At 38.1% G+C, this 18217-nt stretch overlaps 2 protein-coding genes and 1 pseudogene across 7 annotated transcripts in view; 2 read left to right on the top strand and 1 right to left on the bottom strand.

Moving 5' to 3' along the window:
• SKIC3 (SKI3 subunit of superkiller complex) overlaps window positions 1–13213 on the bottom strand; it is an 88556-nt gene extending 75343 nt beyond the window's left edge. For 2 of the 5 annotated variants that reach the window (XM_025923709.2, XM_086695357.1), the window contains exons 1-5: window positions 13124–13213; window positions 6806–6872; window positions 4495–4638; window positions 2611–2701; window positions 303–446 (exon numbers count right to left, since the gene is read on the bottom strand). In XM_025923709.2, coding sequence (XP_025779494.1) covers window positions 303–446; window positions 2611–2700 — 234 coding nt within the window. In that variant the 5' untranslated portion in view covers window position 2701; window positions 4495–4638; window positions 6806–6872; window positions 13124–13213. Of the gene's footprint in view, window positions 1–302; window positions 447–2610; window positions 2702–4494; window positions 4639–6805; window positions 6873–12895; window positions 13090–13123 lie in introns of those variants that run through there. The other 3 variants (XM_086695316.1, XM_086695437.1, XM_086695504.1) reach the window with 3 other exon arrangements.
• LOC112860391 (small ribosomal subunit protein uS8 pseudogene) lies at window positions 8426–8840 on the top strand (annotated as a pseudogene).
• Window positions 13214–13375: 162 nt separating the features above from the next.
• The window catches only part of ARSK (arylsulfatase family member K), a 46264-nt gene continuing 41422 nt past the window's right edge, over window positions 13376–18217 (top strand). Inside the window, exon 1 of one of the 2 annotated variants that reach the window (XM_025924628.2) lies at window positions 13376–13527. In XM_025924628.2, coding sequence (XP_025780413.2) covers window positions 13390–13527 — 138 coding nt within the window. In that variant the 5' untranslated portion in view covers window positions 13376–13389. Of the gene's footprint in view, window positions 13655–18217 lie in introns of both variants that reach the window. The other variant, XM_086695667.1, reaches the window with a different exon arrangement.

The raw sequence follows: 18217 nt of genomic DNA, 5'->3' as shown, positions 1-18217 counted from the left end.
TAAGTCTTTCATATACACACATAATTAAGTTAGAGATTTACATAATCATATTTCAATTCTAATCCTCACATTTAGAAATAATCCATTGGCTTGGATGTTAAATAATGGAAAACAGCTTCACTGGCATCTTTTTTTTTTTTTTTTTTAAACTAACTTGCTGGTTTAGAAAACCAATACATTTAAATTTTTTTCTTCTGAGGTTAAGTAAAGGTTTAAATGCCCATTTTAAAGCTGTTACCTATATTTTTAACAAAGGGGAAAAACGTCTTTACTATAATATAGGGCACGAAATTTGTACATACCTGCCAAGCCAGCAATTGGTCTGGCTCTAGTTCAGCAGCTTTCTTATAGGCACCCTGGGCCTGATCAGGTTGTTCTAGCTCGGCTGCAGCAACACCAATAAAAACCCAGGCATTATAGTTATTTTTCTCTTGTTTTAACACTGTCTGATTAAAAAAAATTAAAAGAGCAGGTCATTAAATTTTGGAAGCTAATGGGTAAAAAGCAACTAAAGACAGTCTACTTGACTGTCAGGAAATCTGGACCTGCCATTGAGCAATCTTAAGAAAGCCACTTAACGTCTCTGGTCTTCAGTTTCCTCAAGGAGAGGAGGAGGGCAACTGGATCAGTAAATGTAACAGGTCAAAAATAGGAGTCATATTTTTTAAAAGCTGCCCAAGTAATCCTGATGCCTCCATCAAATGCCTCCCCATGCTCCCTGAAAATGCTGTGTAAAAAGAGTGAAAGTATTCATACCACCTAACCATCCTGCCTGCTTCCACTCCACACTGTTACGGGTCAATTCACAAAACTGTTTTCCCTATCATTTCACCCTAACCAACTCCCACATTTTCTTTCACTATGACAACATTGCCCTCTCTTAGACAGATGAGAGTTTTCACTGAAATTGTAGGGTAAGAAAGCAGACTGACCCCAACGTGACTATATCAAATATGTTCAAAATAAATAGTGGTGATGAATGTTTAAACACCACCTGTCAACGGGAATAAAAATTCTATAGGGGCGCCTGGGTGGCGCAGTCGGTTAAGCGTCCGACTTCAGCCAGGTCACGATCTCGCGGTCCGTGAGTTCGAGCCCCGCGTCAGGCTCTGGGCTGATGGCTCAGAGCCTGGAGCCTGTTTCCGATTCTGTGTCTCCCTCTCTCTCTGCCCCTCCCCCATTCATGCTCTGTCTCTCTCTGTCCCAAGAATAAATAAATGTTGAAAAAAAAAAAAAAAATTTAAAAAAAATTCTATGTAGAGCTACTGCTTTCAGAAATAACAGCTATTTGCTAAGGTAAAAGTTTGAAACAGAAAACCAATAGGTTCTAGTGTAAGAAAACAAAACCAGTAGCTAAAATGAAATCAGTTAAGATTTTACATATTCTAGAGAAGAAAAGAATATTGACATGAGTTGAGCCAGATTATTATTTTTATACACATCCACATAACACTTCTAGCAACCTGTCACCAATCTATATAGCACAAATTCCATTCTATCCAACAATGCTGCCTCCCAAAAACCCAACAAATGGGGTAACTACCAAAGCTAACAATACTTTAACCTCTGATATGTCCAGTTAGTTGACCCCACCCTCTTTTCTACTACTGCCCCACTTCTCAATTCTCATTCCTCCTTCCCCAGCTTAGACTCCCCTGACCCATCACTGTCATCACTCCCTTGCAAACATCCTCAACTCCTTCTCCTCTCTTCTCCATCATCTTTCTCAACATTCATACTTGACCCACAACATGCCCATTTCTAAGCCTAAGAAGTTGAACGTGAAGGGAGAAGCTACACAACTGACTTCACTGATGTCCCTTCAATAACATGAAACTTCAAATGGACATTCAGCAGGGCCTGGCAATCCTTTCCAAACCTTACTAGTAAGTTCGTTTTCCCAATAAATAACAACTACTTCGTACCTTCCTTCGTCTCAAACCTCCTATGCAATTGCTCTTCCACTTTCAGCTTATACCTCACTAAGAAAATAGAAGACATCAGAGGGGAACATGCCCCTCTTCCTACCCCCAAATCTATAAATCTGACAATCTACAAATCTGGATTTACACCTATCTTTCCTCCTGCTAAGATGGAAGAAGTATCAAGACTCTCCTCTCAAACTTGGGATCCCATCCTCTCTTCCCTTCCCAAGGACTTCACTTCCACCATTACTCTCTCCTTCCTGCACATACAATTCCTCCCTCTGGACAGGCACATTCCCATCAGCAGCATACAAAGGGGTTTAGAATCGTGAGTCTCCCATTCACAAACCAAATAGAATTACAATGTCAACATACCATTAAAGAAGAAGAACTTTATGATACAGTAGTGCTCCATAGTACAGCCCATCAAAAGATACCACAGAGGTATTCAGGTTTTAAGAACATGACTTTGATAAGTTACCAGTACAGAGAGAGACAAAATTAAGAATGGTGAAGTAGTTTGTCCTAGCACAACCATTCTAATGGTGCTACTAAACAACCCAGGCATTTTGTTATATTTAGACAATAAATGATACACTTATTACATCCATAATACTTGTGAATGGGAAACACACTTTCACCGTGGAAGGAAAAACAAAACAAAACAAAACAAAACATTGGTTACCTTACAATGTTTCAAAGCTTCTTTGTATTCTTTGTTTCTGATTGCATCTCTAGCACTTTTTAGAGCAGTCTTTACTTCCTTGCTGGACATTCTGTCAAAATAAAAATCCTGAGTGAACCTATAATAATACCTGCCTAATTATAATAGTTCCAACAAACTTAATTATCTGAAAAAGGCATATGCAATTCCTTCTCCCTGGAAGATTCTTTCCACCTTAAGGTACATATAGCATATTCCCCTACCTCTTCAGATTTTTATTCAAATGTCATTGCTTGGTGAAACCTTGGTTAGCCAAGCTAATTAAAATTTCAACACTTCCTCACTCCCAACACCCAACCCCAATATTGCCTTAACCGCATCCCTAACATTTAGCATCTTATACACTATATATTTTACTTATTTTATTTACTATCTGTTCCCCCAAACCCAGGAGAATATAAGTTCCATGGAGGCAGGGATTTTTGTCTGTAGTTGTGTTGTGTACTACTTTGTATTATTGCCAGCACCTATTATCTGACAAGTTGGACACATTAATAAATATTTGTTAAAATTGAGTTGTACTTGAGTTATACTCATTCTTCATATAGTAGGATAAAACACAGATGATATAATGTACCACGACCCAAAATACACATCAACCTCAATCCAATTCTACATTAAGCAAGATTTAGTAGAATAAGCCCAAATATTGTTTTAACACTGGTTTCTATAAATTATAAATTAACTTTCTTCATGGTAAGTGTCATGCAGAATTATAGTAGTATAATTCTGTGAGAGAAATAAATGCGATGTTTACACTTAAATGAAGGCAATGAAAATGCTAGAGGATTATGCACTAATTTGAACCATAAAAAGATATTTCAAATGGTAGGTAAAATATTTCTTCATTTAAATTGAAGGTATGTTAATTTAATTTTAAATTATTTTGACATTTATTAATTTTTGAGAGACAGAGACAGAGTGTGAGCAGGGGAGGGGCAGAATCCAAAGCAGGCTCCAGGCTCTGAGCTGTCAGCACAGAGTCTGATGCAAGGCTCGAACTCACGAACTGTGAGATAATGACCTGAGCCCAAGTCGGCCACTTAATCAACTGAGCCACTCGGGTACCTCATAAGCTAGTTAATTAAATTTAAAAAAATTGTTTTAATGTTTGTTTTTGAAAGAGAGAGAGAGACAGAGCACAAACAGGGGAGGGGAAGAGAGAGAGAGGGAGACACAGAATCTGAAGCAGGCTCCAGGCTCTGAGCTGTCAGCACAGAGCCTGACGCAGGGCTGGAACTCACAAACTGTGAGATCATGACCTGAGCTGAAGCCGGACGCCTAACTGAGCCACCCTGGTGCCCCTAGTTAATTTAATTTTAAATGAACTAACGTACCTTAAGATTTCACAACTTACTCTGATATCGGGTAAACAAGTCAAATTCAATCACAACTAAATGTTGAAAAAAAGAAACACTTGTATTTTTTGATAACTCCACTGAACTCCAATCTCATCAGGAAACAAACCTGGGTAAATATGAAGTCATTATAGACTGCAGATGTTCACAGTAGCAAGATGAACCAAGAAGATGGCTCACTGACATGGTACAGTGACACCCTGTATACCCAAAGAGGCTAAAGCAGAAGTGCAGATCAAAGGAGTTTAAGAAAGTAAGGAATAAAAAGCAAAAGAACAACAACAACAACAAAAAAAACCCAATCCTTTTGACTGAAAAAATGTTAGGTGGAAAGTAATACAAAAATTAACATATCATAAATCAATTTATCTGCAACTACAATCAGGCTCCTTAAATACACAGAAAAATGACTTTTTGCCTAATTATGTTAATTATACATTAAAGCAGCATATTTCATATGCTCTTATTTTAGAAACTGCTCTCTTACCTGAGTTTATCTTGGTATACATTTATAGATGCAAACTTCAGTATTTCTTTTTTCTATAGCCTACAGACTTTGACCGGAACAGGCAATAAATTTCAACGCTGATTTCAAATTTTCTCACATCAAAGTGATCTTGGCTAGGTAACTCTGCAGATTAAAACAGAAGATAAATCAATGATGATAACAACTAATCTGGACCAACAGCAAGGGATTACAAGAGACATCCAAGGAGGAAAAAAAAAAATTAAAAAGGAACAAAAACAGTTTTAAGTCTAAACAAAAGCAAACGGAAGAATTCAACTTTACAAGGAAAAGGATCACCATCTTTTCTATCATCCAACACTTGAGTGGAAGCACGTTCAAACAAGGTAAAACTGGGGTGCCTGGGTGGCTCAGTTGGTTAAGTGGCCAACTTGGGCTCAGGTCATTATCTCACAGTTTGTGGGTTGAGCCCCTTGTTGGGCTCTGTGCTGATAGCTCAGAGCCTGGAGCCTGCTTCGGATTCTGTGTCTCCCGCTCTCTCTGCCCCTCTCCCGCTTGCTTTCTCTGTCTCTCTGTCTCTGTCTCTCACAATAATAAATTTAAAAAGACAATAAAAACAAGGTAAAACCAGCCATCACTTATCCTATATGCAACTCCCAAACTATGCACTGCAAATGACACACACACACACACACACACACACACACACACACAGAAAAAAGGGCTCTTGTTCTAAAGAATATAATCTAAATCAAAAGAAAGACCTAAAACATATGAGTCATTAGAGAATCAAACACTAACTATGGGTAATGAGTACAACTGCAATAGGAGTTCAAAGAAGGAAAAGTGTGATGTGAAGTAATTAAGGGGTACTAGGAAAACAGAATTTAAGAATGTTGGGAGGAAAGAGATTGCTCCAGTCAGAAGCAACTGCATTAGCCAAGGCAGAGAAATAGGAATGAACACGTGTAGGAAACAATGAGAAAACTGAGCAGTGTGGAACAAAAGGGACTTGCTGAGGACAAGAAGAAAACGAGGCTTGGTGGATAATGTAGAGCACGAGACTACAGAAGACCTTAAACGTCAGACAGACAGACAAGTTTAGATTTAAATACAGCAGCCAACACAGAGCTGTTAAATGCCTCTACATGAGTTATTTTTAAAGACCACAATAGATAAACTCCATTGTTCCCTTGGTAACCAATTAATGTTTAATACCCTTCCATATCCCTATATGTCCCTACATGTAATTACAATTACTCTTGCTGCAGTGGAATTGCTATTCTTCTCTTCCTAATCCTTCACGTGATTTGGAATTTAGCATAATATGCTAGCACTGAGGCCCTCTCTCTTCACAAAACATTTATACAGGTAGAGATATACAGATATGGACAAGGTAGATATATAGACATAGATCAGTTTCAGGAGATTAACCTATTTTTGAAAAGACAAAATAATCTGTCCCTTTCTAGGCCTAAAACCTTCTTCCTATTTTGGGAGCTGGGGTGGAGAAGAGAGAGGCTCATCCATTCATTTTCTAAAAAAAGTTTTCCTAAGTACTAACCTTCCACAAGGTATCAACAAACAAAGGTAAAAATCTACTTAAAAAATGATTCCATGTAACCACATACACCTGTATTTGGGACATTTCCCTCTGTTTCACGCACATCCAAGATGTCAAAGTAAAATCTAGCTCTCTTAAGTGTCTTTAATATTCTTCCACAAAGTGTGTTTAATGGTCATCCACAGCCGCACCCACTTTCCCCTGACAATCTCTCCTATTTTTTTCTTCTCAATCTCATGTCATTCTTTAAAAAAAAAAAAAAAAAAAAAGCATTCGTTTTTGCACACTTTCACTCAGTTAAAGGGTTTACAGTACCAAACCAAAAGGGTTTTTATTCAACATATCAAGCATAGAAAGTAGCAACAGCTGCACTTAAAAAAGTTAGAAAGTATCAAACATGCCAAAATGTTAAACCTCAAAACTAACAAATGTAGGTCGATGAATTGCTACACACCCCAGCTAAAGTTATGGAACCTTCAACTACATTCTGTTGTGCACATACAAAGACTCCATACAGCAAAAGTAACAAAAACAAAACAATAAATAATAATAACAATGACAATGGAAACAAATTACACAAAAGCAAAACATGATACTTTTAAATCTAGTAACAAAAGTCCAAAGGTATTTTGTGATGACCTATAGTCTGGCATAACAGCCTAGAGGTATATCATCCCACCCTTCCTCTGAAAGGAATTGGTAAAAACAATCATTAAGTAAAAATAGACTCCAATTACCTGTTACATATTCAGCATTCTGGACACTTACCTTTTACCTATTATCTTCTACCTTCTTTTTGACTTGAATTTCAGATTGTTCCTTGACCATTATCCACCTAAATAAAGTAAAACATCAAGTAGTTAAGCAAATAAAAAGGATGATAACCCAAAACTCTGTGAATTTTTTAACATACCAAATTCAGGTTTAATTTTCATAATTCATAATTTAAAACACAAGAAATAATTAGGTATAATTTTTCATCTTTTCTTCTTTCCCCAATTTTCTGAACTGGTCTGTGTTCCCACAGACTCTGGTGATAAAAGGACATCCATAAGCAATCAGAAAAATGCTCAAAAAACATTCCAGAAACTCAAAATACATTAACCACAGTATAAAAAATTGAGCCAAAACAAGAGTATCAACTATTTCTATGCTACTTTATTTTGAATCAAGGACAATTAATACCACTTATTTACTCCCCATGTGGAGCCCAACTACACTAAAGTGACCCTGTTTTATGCCATGTAAAGAATTATAAATATGTAGGGATGCCTGGGTGACTCAGTTGAGCATTTGACCTCAGCTCAGGTCATGATCTCGATGTTCATGGGTTCGAGCCCAATGTTGGGCTCTGTGCTGACAGCTCAGAGCCTGGAGCCTGCTTTGGATTCCGTGTCTCCCTCAATCTGCCCCTCCCCTACTCGTGCTCTCTCTCTCTTTCTCAAAAATAAATAAACATTAAAAAAAATTTAAATTAAAAATCAAATTATAGGGGCGCCTGGGTGGCGCAGTCGGTTAAGCGGCCGACTTCAGCCAGGTTACGATCTCGCGGTCCGTGAGTTCGAGCCCCGCGTCAGGCTCTGGGCTGATGGCTCGGAGCCTGGAGCCTGTTTCCGATTCTGTGTCTCCCTCTCTCGCTGCCCCTCCCCCGTTCATGCTCTGTCTCTCTCTGTCCCAAAAATAAATAAATAAATGTTGAAAAAAAAAATTTTTTTAAAAATCAAATTATAGGGGCCCCTGGGTGGCTCAGTTGGTTAGGCGTACGACTTCGGCTCAGGTCATGATCTCACAGTTTGTGGGTTCAAGCCCCGCATCAGGCTCTGTGATGACCGCTTGCCACAGCCTGGAGCCTGCTTCAGATTCTGTGTCTCTTTCTCTCTCTGCCCCTCCCCCACTCACACTTTGTCTCACTCTGTTTCTTAAAAAAAAAAAAAAATAAATGTAAAAAAAAATTTTAATAAATCAAAATAAAAATCAAATTATAAATACGTAAAACGTTGCCCACATCATGTAACTAGATTAATTTATAATCTAATGAAACTAGAGAGCACTTTTTAAAATATCAAAAATCCCATCTAAATAAACATCTGAAATATTCACACAAATTCAACATGATATAATTCTAAGTATCTTTTGATGGGATCTCTGGAATAAATTCTATCAAAATTAACTCAGAATGTTTCATGGACAGAATGGAAGTGGCTTCAAAGAACTGGAAAAAAAAAAAAAGCCATGCTACTTTAAACAAGGAAATAAAATTTAAGTGAAGCAGGTGGGGGTGAACAAAAAAGAGAAAGTGAGTTTACTGGCAGTATACTTAAATAGAGTGGTTAGTTCCAGAGAAAACAGTCTTACTATTAAGAAAAAAAGTACTGGGGCCTTCTCTTTCCTCCGTCTTTCCATGCCACCACAATGGTGCTCATGAATGTCCTGGCAGATGCTCAAGAGCATTAACAATGACAAAAGAGAGGCAAACGCCAGGTTCTTACTAGGCCATGTTCCAAAGTCATCATCTGGTTTCTAACTCTGATGATGAAGCATGATTACATTGGCAAATTTGAAATCACTGATGATCACTGAGCTGGGAAAACTGTTGTGAACCTCACCAGCAGGTTAAACAAATGTGGAGTGATCAGTTCCAGATTTGATGTACAACTCAAAGATCTAGAAAAATGGCAGAATAATCTGCTCCCATCCTGCCAATTTGATTTCACTGTACTGACAACCTCAGTTGGCATCAGGGACCAGGAAGAAGCAAGAGGAAAACACACAGGAGGGTAAAATTCTGAGATTCTTTTTCTAGGCATGTAATACAAGCATGCAAATAAAATGCCTCAATGTAAAACAAAAACAAAAGTATTGTGATCTAAATAATGTTTAAGAAAGTAAAATAAAAGTTAAAACAAGAGGGGCAAGGAGGGAAGGTAAAATAAAAGTAAAAACCTGATTCTATCCATTATACTAACTTCTCTGAGCTCCAAACCAACCTGACTGTAATTTATTACTCAGTCACTTCAACACTGTTCTTACAAAATACCCTAGATTTTGTCAGCACCTTCATGATACCATACCCACTCACAAAACCACAACTCATCTGGACTCCAGTACAACCCGACCTTGGACACCTTACTTAACTACTCCAAGCCTATTTCCTTATTGGTAAAGTGAGGATTATATCACTTACTTCATATGTATGTAAATGCAGTGCCTGAATATGTTACACAGTTGACCCTCAAATAACACTGGTTTGAGGTCCACTTAGAAATGGATTTTTTCTCTTTCTTATGATTTCTTAATAACCTTTTCTCTAGCTTACTTTATTGTAAGAATACAGTATACAATATATATAACATACAAAATTATGTGTTAACTTTGTATCATCGATAAGTATAATATCGATGTATTATCTAGTCAACAGTAGGCTACTAGTAATTATGTTTTTGAGGAGTAAAAGTTACACATGGATTTTTGACTGCTTGGTAGGGATCAGCACTCCTAATTCCTACATAGTTCAAGGGTCAACTGCATATTAGTTCTATTCTCCTTATCTACTTACTGTCCTTATCAATCAACTTCACCACTTTTTTTTCTATTCCTAACCCACATGGTTACTACAAACTTTCTCGACACATTTAAAAACCATAATGTGTATCAAGAAGTAACTTTCTCACCAATGTTCCTCAAAAGATGCTATCACCAAACACAAGTATCTTCTTTGAAGCACATGAATACTAGTCCAGAGTAAAGCCTGCAAAAGAGATCACTCCATCCTCTGAACCACTGAAACATTTATTAGTTGAGCTATTCAATTCAAACTTAGCCAATATTTTTTTTACTATGCTATACTGATGTCTCCTGACTCCCAGATCAATAAATCCCCAAACAAAAGTATTATATCTTCGGAGTTCCTTACATCCCAACAACTATTGAGTAATATGTACTCAATAAATGGTGGATTATCCAGCTCCGAAGGCCTACTCTAAACATTTAGTTTTCCCCCTTCCAAAAGGCAGTAGTTCTCAATTTCCTAAAATGAGAAAGGAAGCAACTCTTTTCAGTATCAGCTCACATTACTTTTTTCACTATCCCCCAATACTTTCCACTTATACATCTTTGCTTCTCTCATTCAGCCTGTTCATACTTGCTTCTATCTACTCAAATGGTACATGTAATCAAAGCCAAATTCAAGTGTCAAGCATAAAAGCTTCTCAGATGAATCTCACTAGTTTGAACTTCTAACACTTTTATTTTTATTTTTTTAAGTTTATTTACTTATTTTGAAAGAGAGAGAGAGAGAGAGAAAACGAGCATGAGTAGGGGAGGGGCAGAGAGAGAGGGAGAGAGAGCATCACAAGCAGACTCAGCACTGTCAGCACAGAGCCCGACCTGGGGTTAGATGTCACAAATCATAAGGTAACAACCTGAGCCAAAATCAAGAATCAGACACTTAACCAACTGAGCCAACCAGGCACCCCTGAACTTCTAACACTTTTAATCTATACTAACATTTCCAAAAAGTATTCCAAGGAATATTCCTATGCTTAAAGGTATTAATACACCATCTACTAATTTTGTTAACACTCACATTATATATCTCACTCTTTTACAGTCATTCTAAATGTATATTAGCACTCTAAGGGTTCTGAGAAGTCCTAAAGGCCCGAAGATATTTTAACCTAGCATTTCTAAAACTTATGTTATGATGGAACATTTACTTTAACGAACAGCAATTAATTTTGAAGCAGATGAGCATCCTCCAAAGCATAATTTGGGATAGTCTGGGTTTTATTTTTGTATGCTTGGCAATTAACTATATTTTTTATACCTTTTATACTGTCATTAAATTTAAAGGTAATGTGGTTGTTTCCCACAACTAAACTGGAAGTTCCTTAGAAGCAAATACTATTTCTATTACTCTCTTTTATTTCCTACAGTGTCTAATACATTGTAGATAATCAACAAATATTCACGGAATCACAAATGGTGAAGACAATCCTGATTTTATTCCATGTACTCACTAACTTCACACTTAGCCTCCTTTTCCTAAGGCAGAATATAGTGCTGTGGGTACAATGGATATTAAAAGAACTATAAAGAATCATAATCTATACCAAGACCTTTCAATTGAAGATCTTTCAGAACTGCGGTTAAGTATTTCACAAAAGTAAGAAATCTCTTAACATACAAATCTTTAACTGATGATTTAAACGTACATGTAATGGAGTGCCTACCCTCACTGCGACACATATGTAGGCATGTGCACACATAAAGACGTGCACAAACACCCCACAAAAGTACCTTTTTGGATAGTTACTGATTTGTAAAAATGCTTTATGTCCACAAAAGAGTGATCAAAATGACGAAGAAACGTTACAGTTATATAATGAGCTGAAGGAAATGGGGAAGACCTTGGGAAAAAAAAAAATGGTGAAGAAAGAAACAAGAAGTATTGTTGAAAAGGCGATTACCCAGGTAAAAATGAAGAGAAATGGACCAACGAATGATTAAAAGTAGAGGGAGACTGACTTCAGCTCAAAATAAGAACTTTTAATAATTAAACATGACAAATGTGGAACGGGCTGCTCAAAGGAAGTGCATTCCCATCACTACAGATAAAAAAGCACAGACTGGACAATTCACTTGGCAGGAATGTTGCAAGAAAAAGTGAATGTCAGATGGGAAGTAGGACTAGAAGCCTCTTAAGATTTTTCCAGCACTGTATCTCTGGGGCCCTAAAATATCCATCTTGCTCCAACTCACTGCAGCACCTGCTCCCACGGGCACTGCCAAAGGGAGAGAGAGGAAAAAAGAGATGTGTTCCTGTCATTCTAACCAGGACTTCAGAATATATGTCCTGTGAAAACAAGGCCATAGAGAGTAAACACTGTTCACAGAAATAGTACCACACCACAGACAAATATAGCTTTTACAAACCTAAAGGTCACTCGACAATGTTTCTATGATAAGATGCATTCCACATTCAGAATTAACTTGAAACAAATTTTTGAAACATATCCTGATCCTGAGGTAGCCTATGTACATTACCTCCCGTACCATACAACTACAATTTCATGGGTGTTAGTTTTGTTTCCCTACAGTGTAAGTTCCTTGTGGAAGGGAACTATTGTTTATGTTTGTATTCTCACACAGGGCTTTAGAATGCTTCTTAAGAATTTGTCTATACAAATAGAGTTTAGGCTCAACAGAAAGTCATGAAATTTTATAACTAACTAGGAACAGAGAACTGCAGTGAGTTCGGGCACAGACTACTGAAGTTCAAATCCTGCTCAGACTGGCTCCCTGTGTAATCTGGGGTAAATCATTTAACCTGTCCAAGCCTCAGTTCTCCTATCTGCAAAATGATGAAAGTGAGGATCACAGAGAATATTGAGTTGATTTTATGTTAAGTACCGCAATTTCTCCTTTTCCTATCAAAATATTAACACGACTAACGTGACGAACAAATTATATAACTGAAACTATGATAATGAAATAAAAATTTGGTTCTGGGGCAGAAATTGGCTTCTTCCAGAACTCTCCAAAGTAGTTCAACAGTCAAGAGAGACCAGTGATTTTTCTGCAGCAGAACAATGGTATTCTGAACCTGTGCCGATTAATCCAACTAGTCACACAGCTCAACATTTCTTCCTGCGAGAACCTGTCCCCCTTCTCTCCTTTGCACTCTGAAGGCAAGATGCACCTAAGCTTTTCCCCGTCTAGAACATGATTACTAGGCCCCGCGCCCCGCTCCCCACTCCACGGAGCACGATCAATCCTACTGCACTGACAATAAGATGTGGCAGGCTAGCAATTTCCTCAAGGGAATACATTCGAGAGCCCCACGAATCCACAACGTACCTGAGGCTGTAGAGTCAGAAGCCCCACAAAGAACCGCCCCATCTAACTTAAGTGACAGACGCGCTGCCACCTCATCATCGCCTAGTTCACGGTCTCGGCTGATACTCAGCCATGCCTGCGCGACACAAAATGAGCAGCCCCGGCCCCTGACACTATCTCTCGCCAGTTATTTCAACCGCGTACTGCCTCCAACTTCTGCAAAAGCTACAGCGAGCGACCCAAACCCACCTGGGACAGATGCTTCTCCTCCAAACGCCAAGGCAGCAATCCGGGCGCATGCGCATTCCGCAGGCATCGTTCACGTGACTGAAAGTAGCTGAGTTTTAGCACGCTCGGTATTTGCTTAAAAGGCCTTAATGTGAGTTAAGGAATGCCCCCTGTGCGCATGTGCCAATGCGCAGCCCGCTGGGAATTGTAGTTCTGCCAGTAAAACGCTAGAAGGAAACAAACTGTGAACTGTGTGATCCCCGCCCACCTCTGAGCCGCTCTCCGCAATGCTGGTGCTGTGGGTGTCGGTGGTCGCAGCCACAGCGCTGGCAGCCCCAGACCCCGGGGCAGGTGGGCAGAGGCGAGGAGCTGCTGGGGTTTGGCCCTTTGCACCCAACGTGGTGCTAGTCGCGAGCGACTCCTTCGTAAGTACGGAGAGGCAAGGGAGGGGGCGTCCCGCTCCAGACTAGCGACCGTCCTACAGCTTTTCCTGTGATGCAAGCTTTGAGGAGCAGAATCTGAGACTTCCAAACGTATTTTCCCCGAGGCAGAGTAAGAATTCCATTTTATTTTGAGGTCCTACGTATGCACGTACACCACATACATTTAAAACAATACTCCAGTAAATAAAATGTACTCTGATAGTATCTTTGCAAAAAAAAAAAAAAAAAATTAATGCTGGCCTCGACCCACTAAATTATTTTACGACTACTAATATACTTTCTGTCCATACTCTCGTTTGTTTCGATAGTGGGGGAAAGTAACATTCTGCATCTCCATAAAAAGGTGTTAGCTTCCTAGCGGTCGTTTCCCACTTCATCTCAAGTTTGCAGGAATGTCAATACTTTTATCACCCAGGTTATCTGATAATCCTGTTAGTGCTGATTTAAATGCAATAGTTGTCATTTGATCCACTCCCCCTTTTAACAAAGAAATTGTGTGCGTGTGTTATTGCTGTTGTTTAATCCCAGACTTCAACAGTTTTTGGTACTTCCCCAAGCCATCATCCGAAAGAATACTACTATCAACATTCCCTGAAAGTTTTAGTATAATCCATGATTTAAAAACTACTGCTTGGACAAATATTAGGTTAAAAGTGATAAATCTAGTTTATTATCACTGGGTGTTACTGTGGTCATGTAGATTGTTGGTGTTAAGCATGTCTGCACCAAAGAGTGCTTTTAATCACTGTATTCTATTGGTTTTCTCATTGATTAACCTGTGAAGATTAAAGTCACATAATCTGGATATGCCCGTAGGACTTGCTAAGAAAATTATTAAAAGTAATCTTTATGATTATCTAAATTTAGGGAACAGGCAGTATTGGAGATTAACATGAAAGAGGTTTCTTAGAGAGTGCTCCCGAGATCAAGGGAAAGGAAGAAAGAAGGATTGTATAGAGAAGTTTGAGTTCTGTTACAGTCTCAACAGAAGCCTCAGATGACTTTATGGGTAACTCTCAAACTAGTAAAATGTTTCAGAACTGTTTCCATTTGGGGTGAGGGGATCCAGGGCCTTATACCCTCATGTTGGATGGCCATTAGTTGTGCGCTGCTCCCGGAAAGGGACATGATTTTGGTCCAGGCAACTGTCTTTAGCAGCAGCAATCTTTCCTTCCTAAAGGGAATTTGAGTGGTGTATCACAGAATTCTAGAAACTTCCAAAGATGACAAATATTTTTTTCCACTATAGTATGAATACATAGGTTTTTATATATTTGTGTTTAAATCCTTTGCATTCATTATACTTACTAATGTTCAAACTGTCCTATATTTGGTTTGTGAAAGACACTTCAGGTTGTTCCTGAGTCCTTTTGACCCATTCATAATAATCTTTAGCAGCTTCCTTTGATAGACTTCCACATCCTTCTTGTGTATTTCCTGTACTATCTTGTGTGTAGAGACTAGAATCCAGGTGTTCCCATTTTTTCATTGCTTTCAGACCTTTCCAGTGGACAGATCTAGAAAGTATATGTATTTATTTATTTTTAATTAAAAATTTTTAACGTTTATTTATTATTGAGAGACAGAGAGACAGACCATGAGCAGGGGAGGGGCAGAGAGAGGAGGAGACACAAAATCCGAAGCAGGCTTCAGGCTCTGAGCTGTCAGCACAGAGTCCGACGCGGGGCTCGAACTCACAAACCATGAGATCATGACCTGAGCTGAAGTCGTACGCTCAACCGACTGAGCCTCCCAGGTGCCCCGAAAGTATATGTATTTAATTTGATTTTTGCACTTATATCTGTTTTATACTATTTTGGTTTCTAACTACATTAATGTAATTGTTTACTTTATTAAATATATGTATATGTTATATATACTTACACATATTTTATACACATTTGGGTAAAAATATATAATATATAAGCATATACATAGTATCTAGGGCTCCAATCACCCTTACTCTAGATCACTAGTAGGGGAAAGGTTTAATGCCAGGAGAGACAATCCAAAAGACCAGACAAGTTTCTGCAAAGCAAGCAGAAGGAAGGAAATAATAGCAGAAATTAATGAGTTAAAGAGTATTATAACAATAGAGAAAAACAATGAAACCAAAAGTTGATTTACTGAAAATATCAACAAAATTGACAAACCTTTGGCTAAACTGACCTAGAAAAAAAGAGACAAGACCTGACTTACTAAAATCAGGAAGAAAAAGAGGGAATATTACCTTACAGAAATAAAGAATTATCAGGGAATACTGTGAACAACTGTACGTTAACAAATTAGATAATTTAGATGAAATGAACAAATTTCCAGAAAGGCACAAACTACTGAAAGTAACTCAAAAATAAAAACAATCTGACAGACCTATAACAAGTAAAGAGATTGAGTTGGTGATTTTAAGACACCCACAAAGAAAAGCTCAGACCCAAATGGCTTCACTGGTTAATTCAACCAAACATTTTAAGAAGAATTAATACTGGGGCACCTGGATGGCTCAGTCGGTTGGGTGTCTGACTTTGGCTCAGGTCAGTTTGTGAGTTCAAGCCCCACGTTGGGCTCTGTGCTGACAGCTCAGAGCCTGGAGCCTGCTTCGGATTCTGTGTCTCCCTGTCTCTCTCTGCCCCTTCCCCACTCATGCTCTGTCTCTCAAAAATAAATAAAAATGTTAAAAATATTTTTAAAAATAAAAAATAAAGAAGAATTAATACTAATTCTTTTTAAACTCTTCCAAAAAATAGAAGAATGCTTCCAAATTATTTCTATGAGATCAGTGTGTTGCTGATTTCAAAGCCAGACAAATACATCACAAGAAAACTACAGACTAATATATCTTCTTAATATAGAAGCTCCACAACAAAAATACTAGCAAGTCAGGGGTGCCTGGGTGGCTCAGTCAATTAAGTGTCCGACTCTTTATTTCAGCTCAGGTCATGGTCTCACAGTTGTGAGATCAAGCCCCACATAGGGCTCCACGCTGGGCGTGGACCCTGCTTAGGATTCTTTCTCTCCCTCTACTGCTCGCTCTTTCTTGCTGTCTAAAAAAATAAATAAAAATAAAATACTACAATTTGTTTAAAAAATACTAGCTAGTCAAATTTAGCAATATACATAAAGCATTATATACCATAACCAAATGGGATTTACCCCCAGAATGTAAGGTTGGTTTAATATCTGAAAATCAGTTGTTTTATAATACACCATGTTAATTGAATAAAGGGCAAAAGCCGCTGATCATGTCAGTAAATACAGAAAGAACACTTGACAAAATTCAACAACGCTTCATGATGAAAGCACTCAACCAACTAGAAATAGAATATTCTTGACCTGTAAAGAGCATCTGCAAAGACACCATAGCTCTAATCACCTTAAACACATTCCATATTAGAAACTTCCCCAAATGGGTCAGTTATCCTTTCCCCCTCTTGCCCATCCCCACCACTCTACACTTTCAATACAGATGAAGTCCTTGTGCCAGTCACAGAAATGCATAAAGAAATCACTAACACGGATTTTAATATGATGCATGAATTACTGGTAAACTGCAGTAGTCATCTGCAGTGGTAGTTACACCAGTTTAAACGGTGCCTACAGAACTTGGAGTCCTCAATCTTTGAATTATATAGCATCACAGTGCTTCTGCCATGTGATCTCCTGCTCCAGTCCTCCCACCAGATTAGTCTGGATTTGTCTAGATTCCAAGAAGTGACCACAAATGGTTGTTATCCCCTATGTCCAAAAGATTATAAGAATAAAACATGTAGGCATTTCAGATTTCTGAAGATAAGTTTCTAAGAATTTAAATTTGTGGATTTAAAGAAATTCTTATGAGGGAAGAATATACACTTTTATCTTGGGCCTCCTCATTCATCGTTCAGGAAATCAGCAGTTATTTACTTAGAATTCAGTGATACTCCTGTTGGAAGTGGTTCTTTATTTCAAGATACAAGTATGCTCTAATTTTTTACATCTAAAAAAAAAAAAAATGAACTTTAATCCCCCATTCTCCTATAGCCAATAGTCCATTTCCTGACATCCATCCTATTTTTCTGTTCACCTTTGCAAAATCACTTCTTAGAAGAGTTTTATTTACCTGCTGTCTCACCTTCCATTCTCTTCCCCATTCTAGTTTAGCTGGCTGTTCCTACCACTTAAAGTGCCCTTCAGATCACCACCTGTCTCCATACAACCAATACCACTGTGCACTTTCTGGCCTTATTTTAGGTAGCCTCTCAACACGGTTGACATTACCTCTTTCTTGACACACTGTTTTCTCTTGGTTTTCATGGTCTTATATCATCTCCCTCCCTCTTTGGCCATTCTTTGTTTCCCACCTCCTCTTATTTGGGAATCCCCAGGGTTCCTTGCTTTCCTCCTTTTCACTTTTTTCCTAAAAGCTTTCATTCAGTAACATCGTTTTCAATACCATGAATATGCTTAAGATTCCCAAGTTTATTTCACCAGAGTAGACTTTCCAAGCTCCAGATTCCTCTCTGTAACCAACAGCCTACTTTATATACCCATTTGGAAATCTCAGCCATATCAAGGGTTTATGTATATCCCATATTTGGATGAACTCATTTTTAAAAGTGTATTTTTACTGAAATTCATAGTGAAAATATATAATAAATACAACTCCAGGCCTAAAATATTCTTTTTTCTGTCTTTG

This window comes from Puma concolor, chromosome A1 (assembly GCF_028749965.1).
Source record: "Puma concolor isolate L17-30 chromosome A1, mPumCon1.1.hap2, whole genome shotgun sequence".
NCBI lineage: Eukaryota > Metazoa > Chordata > Mammalia > Carnivora > Felidae > Puma > Puma concolor.
This window is presented reverse-complemented; position numbering and strand designations above follow the sequence as displayed.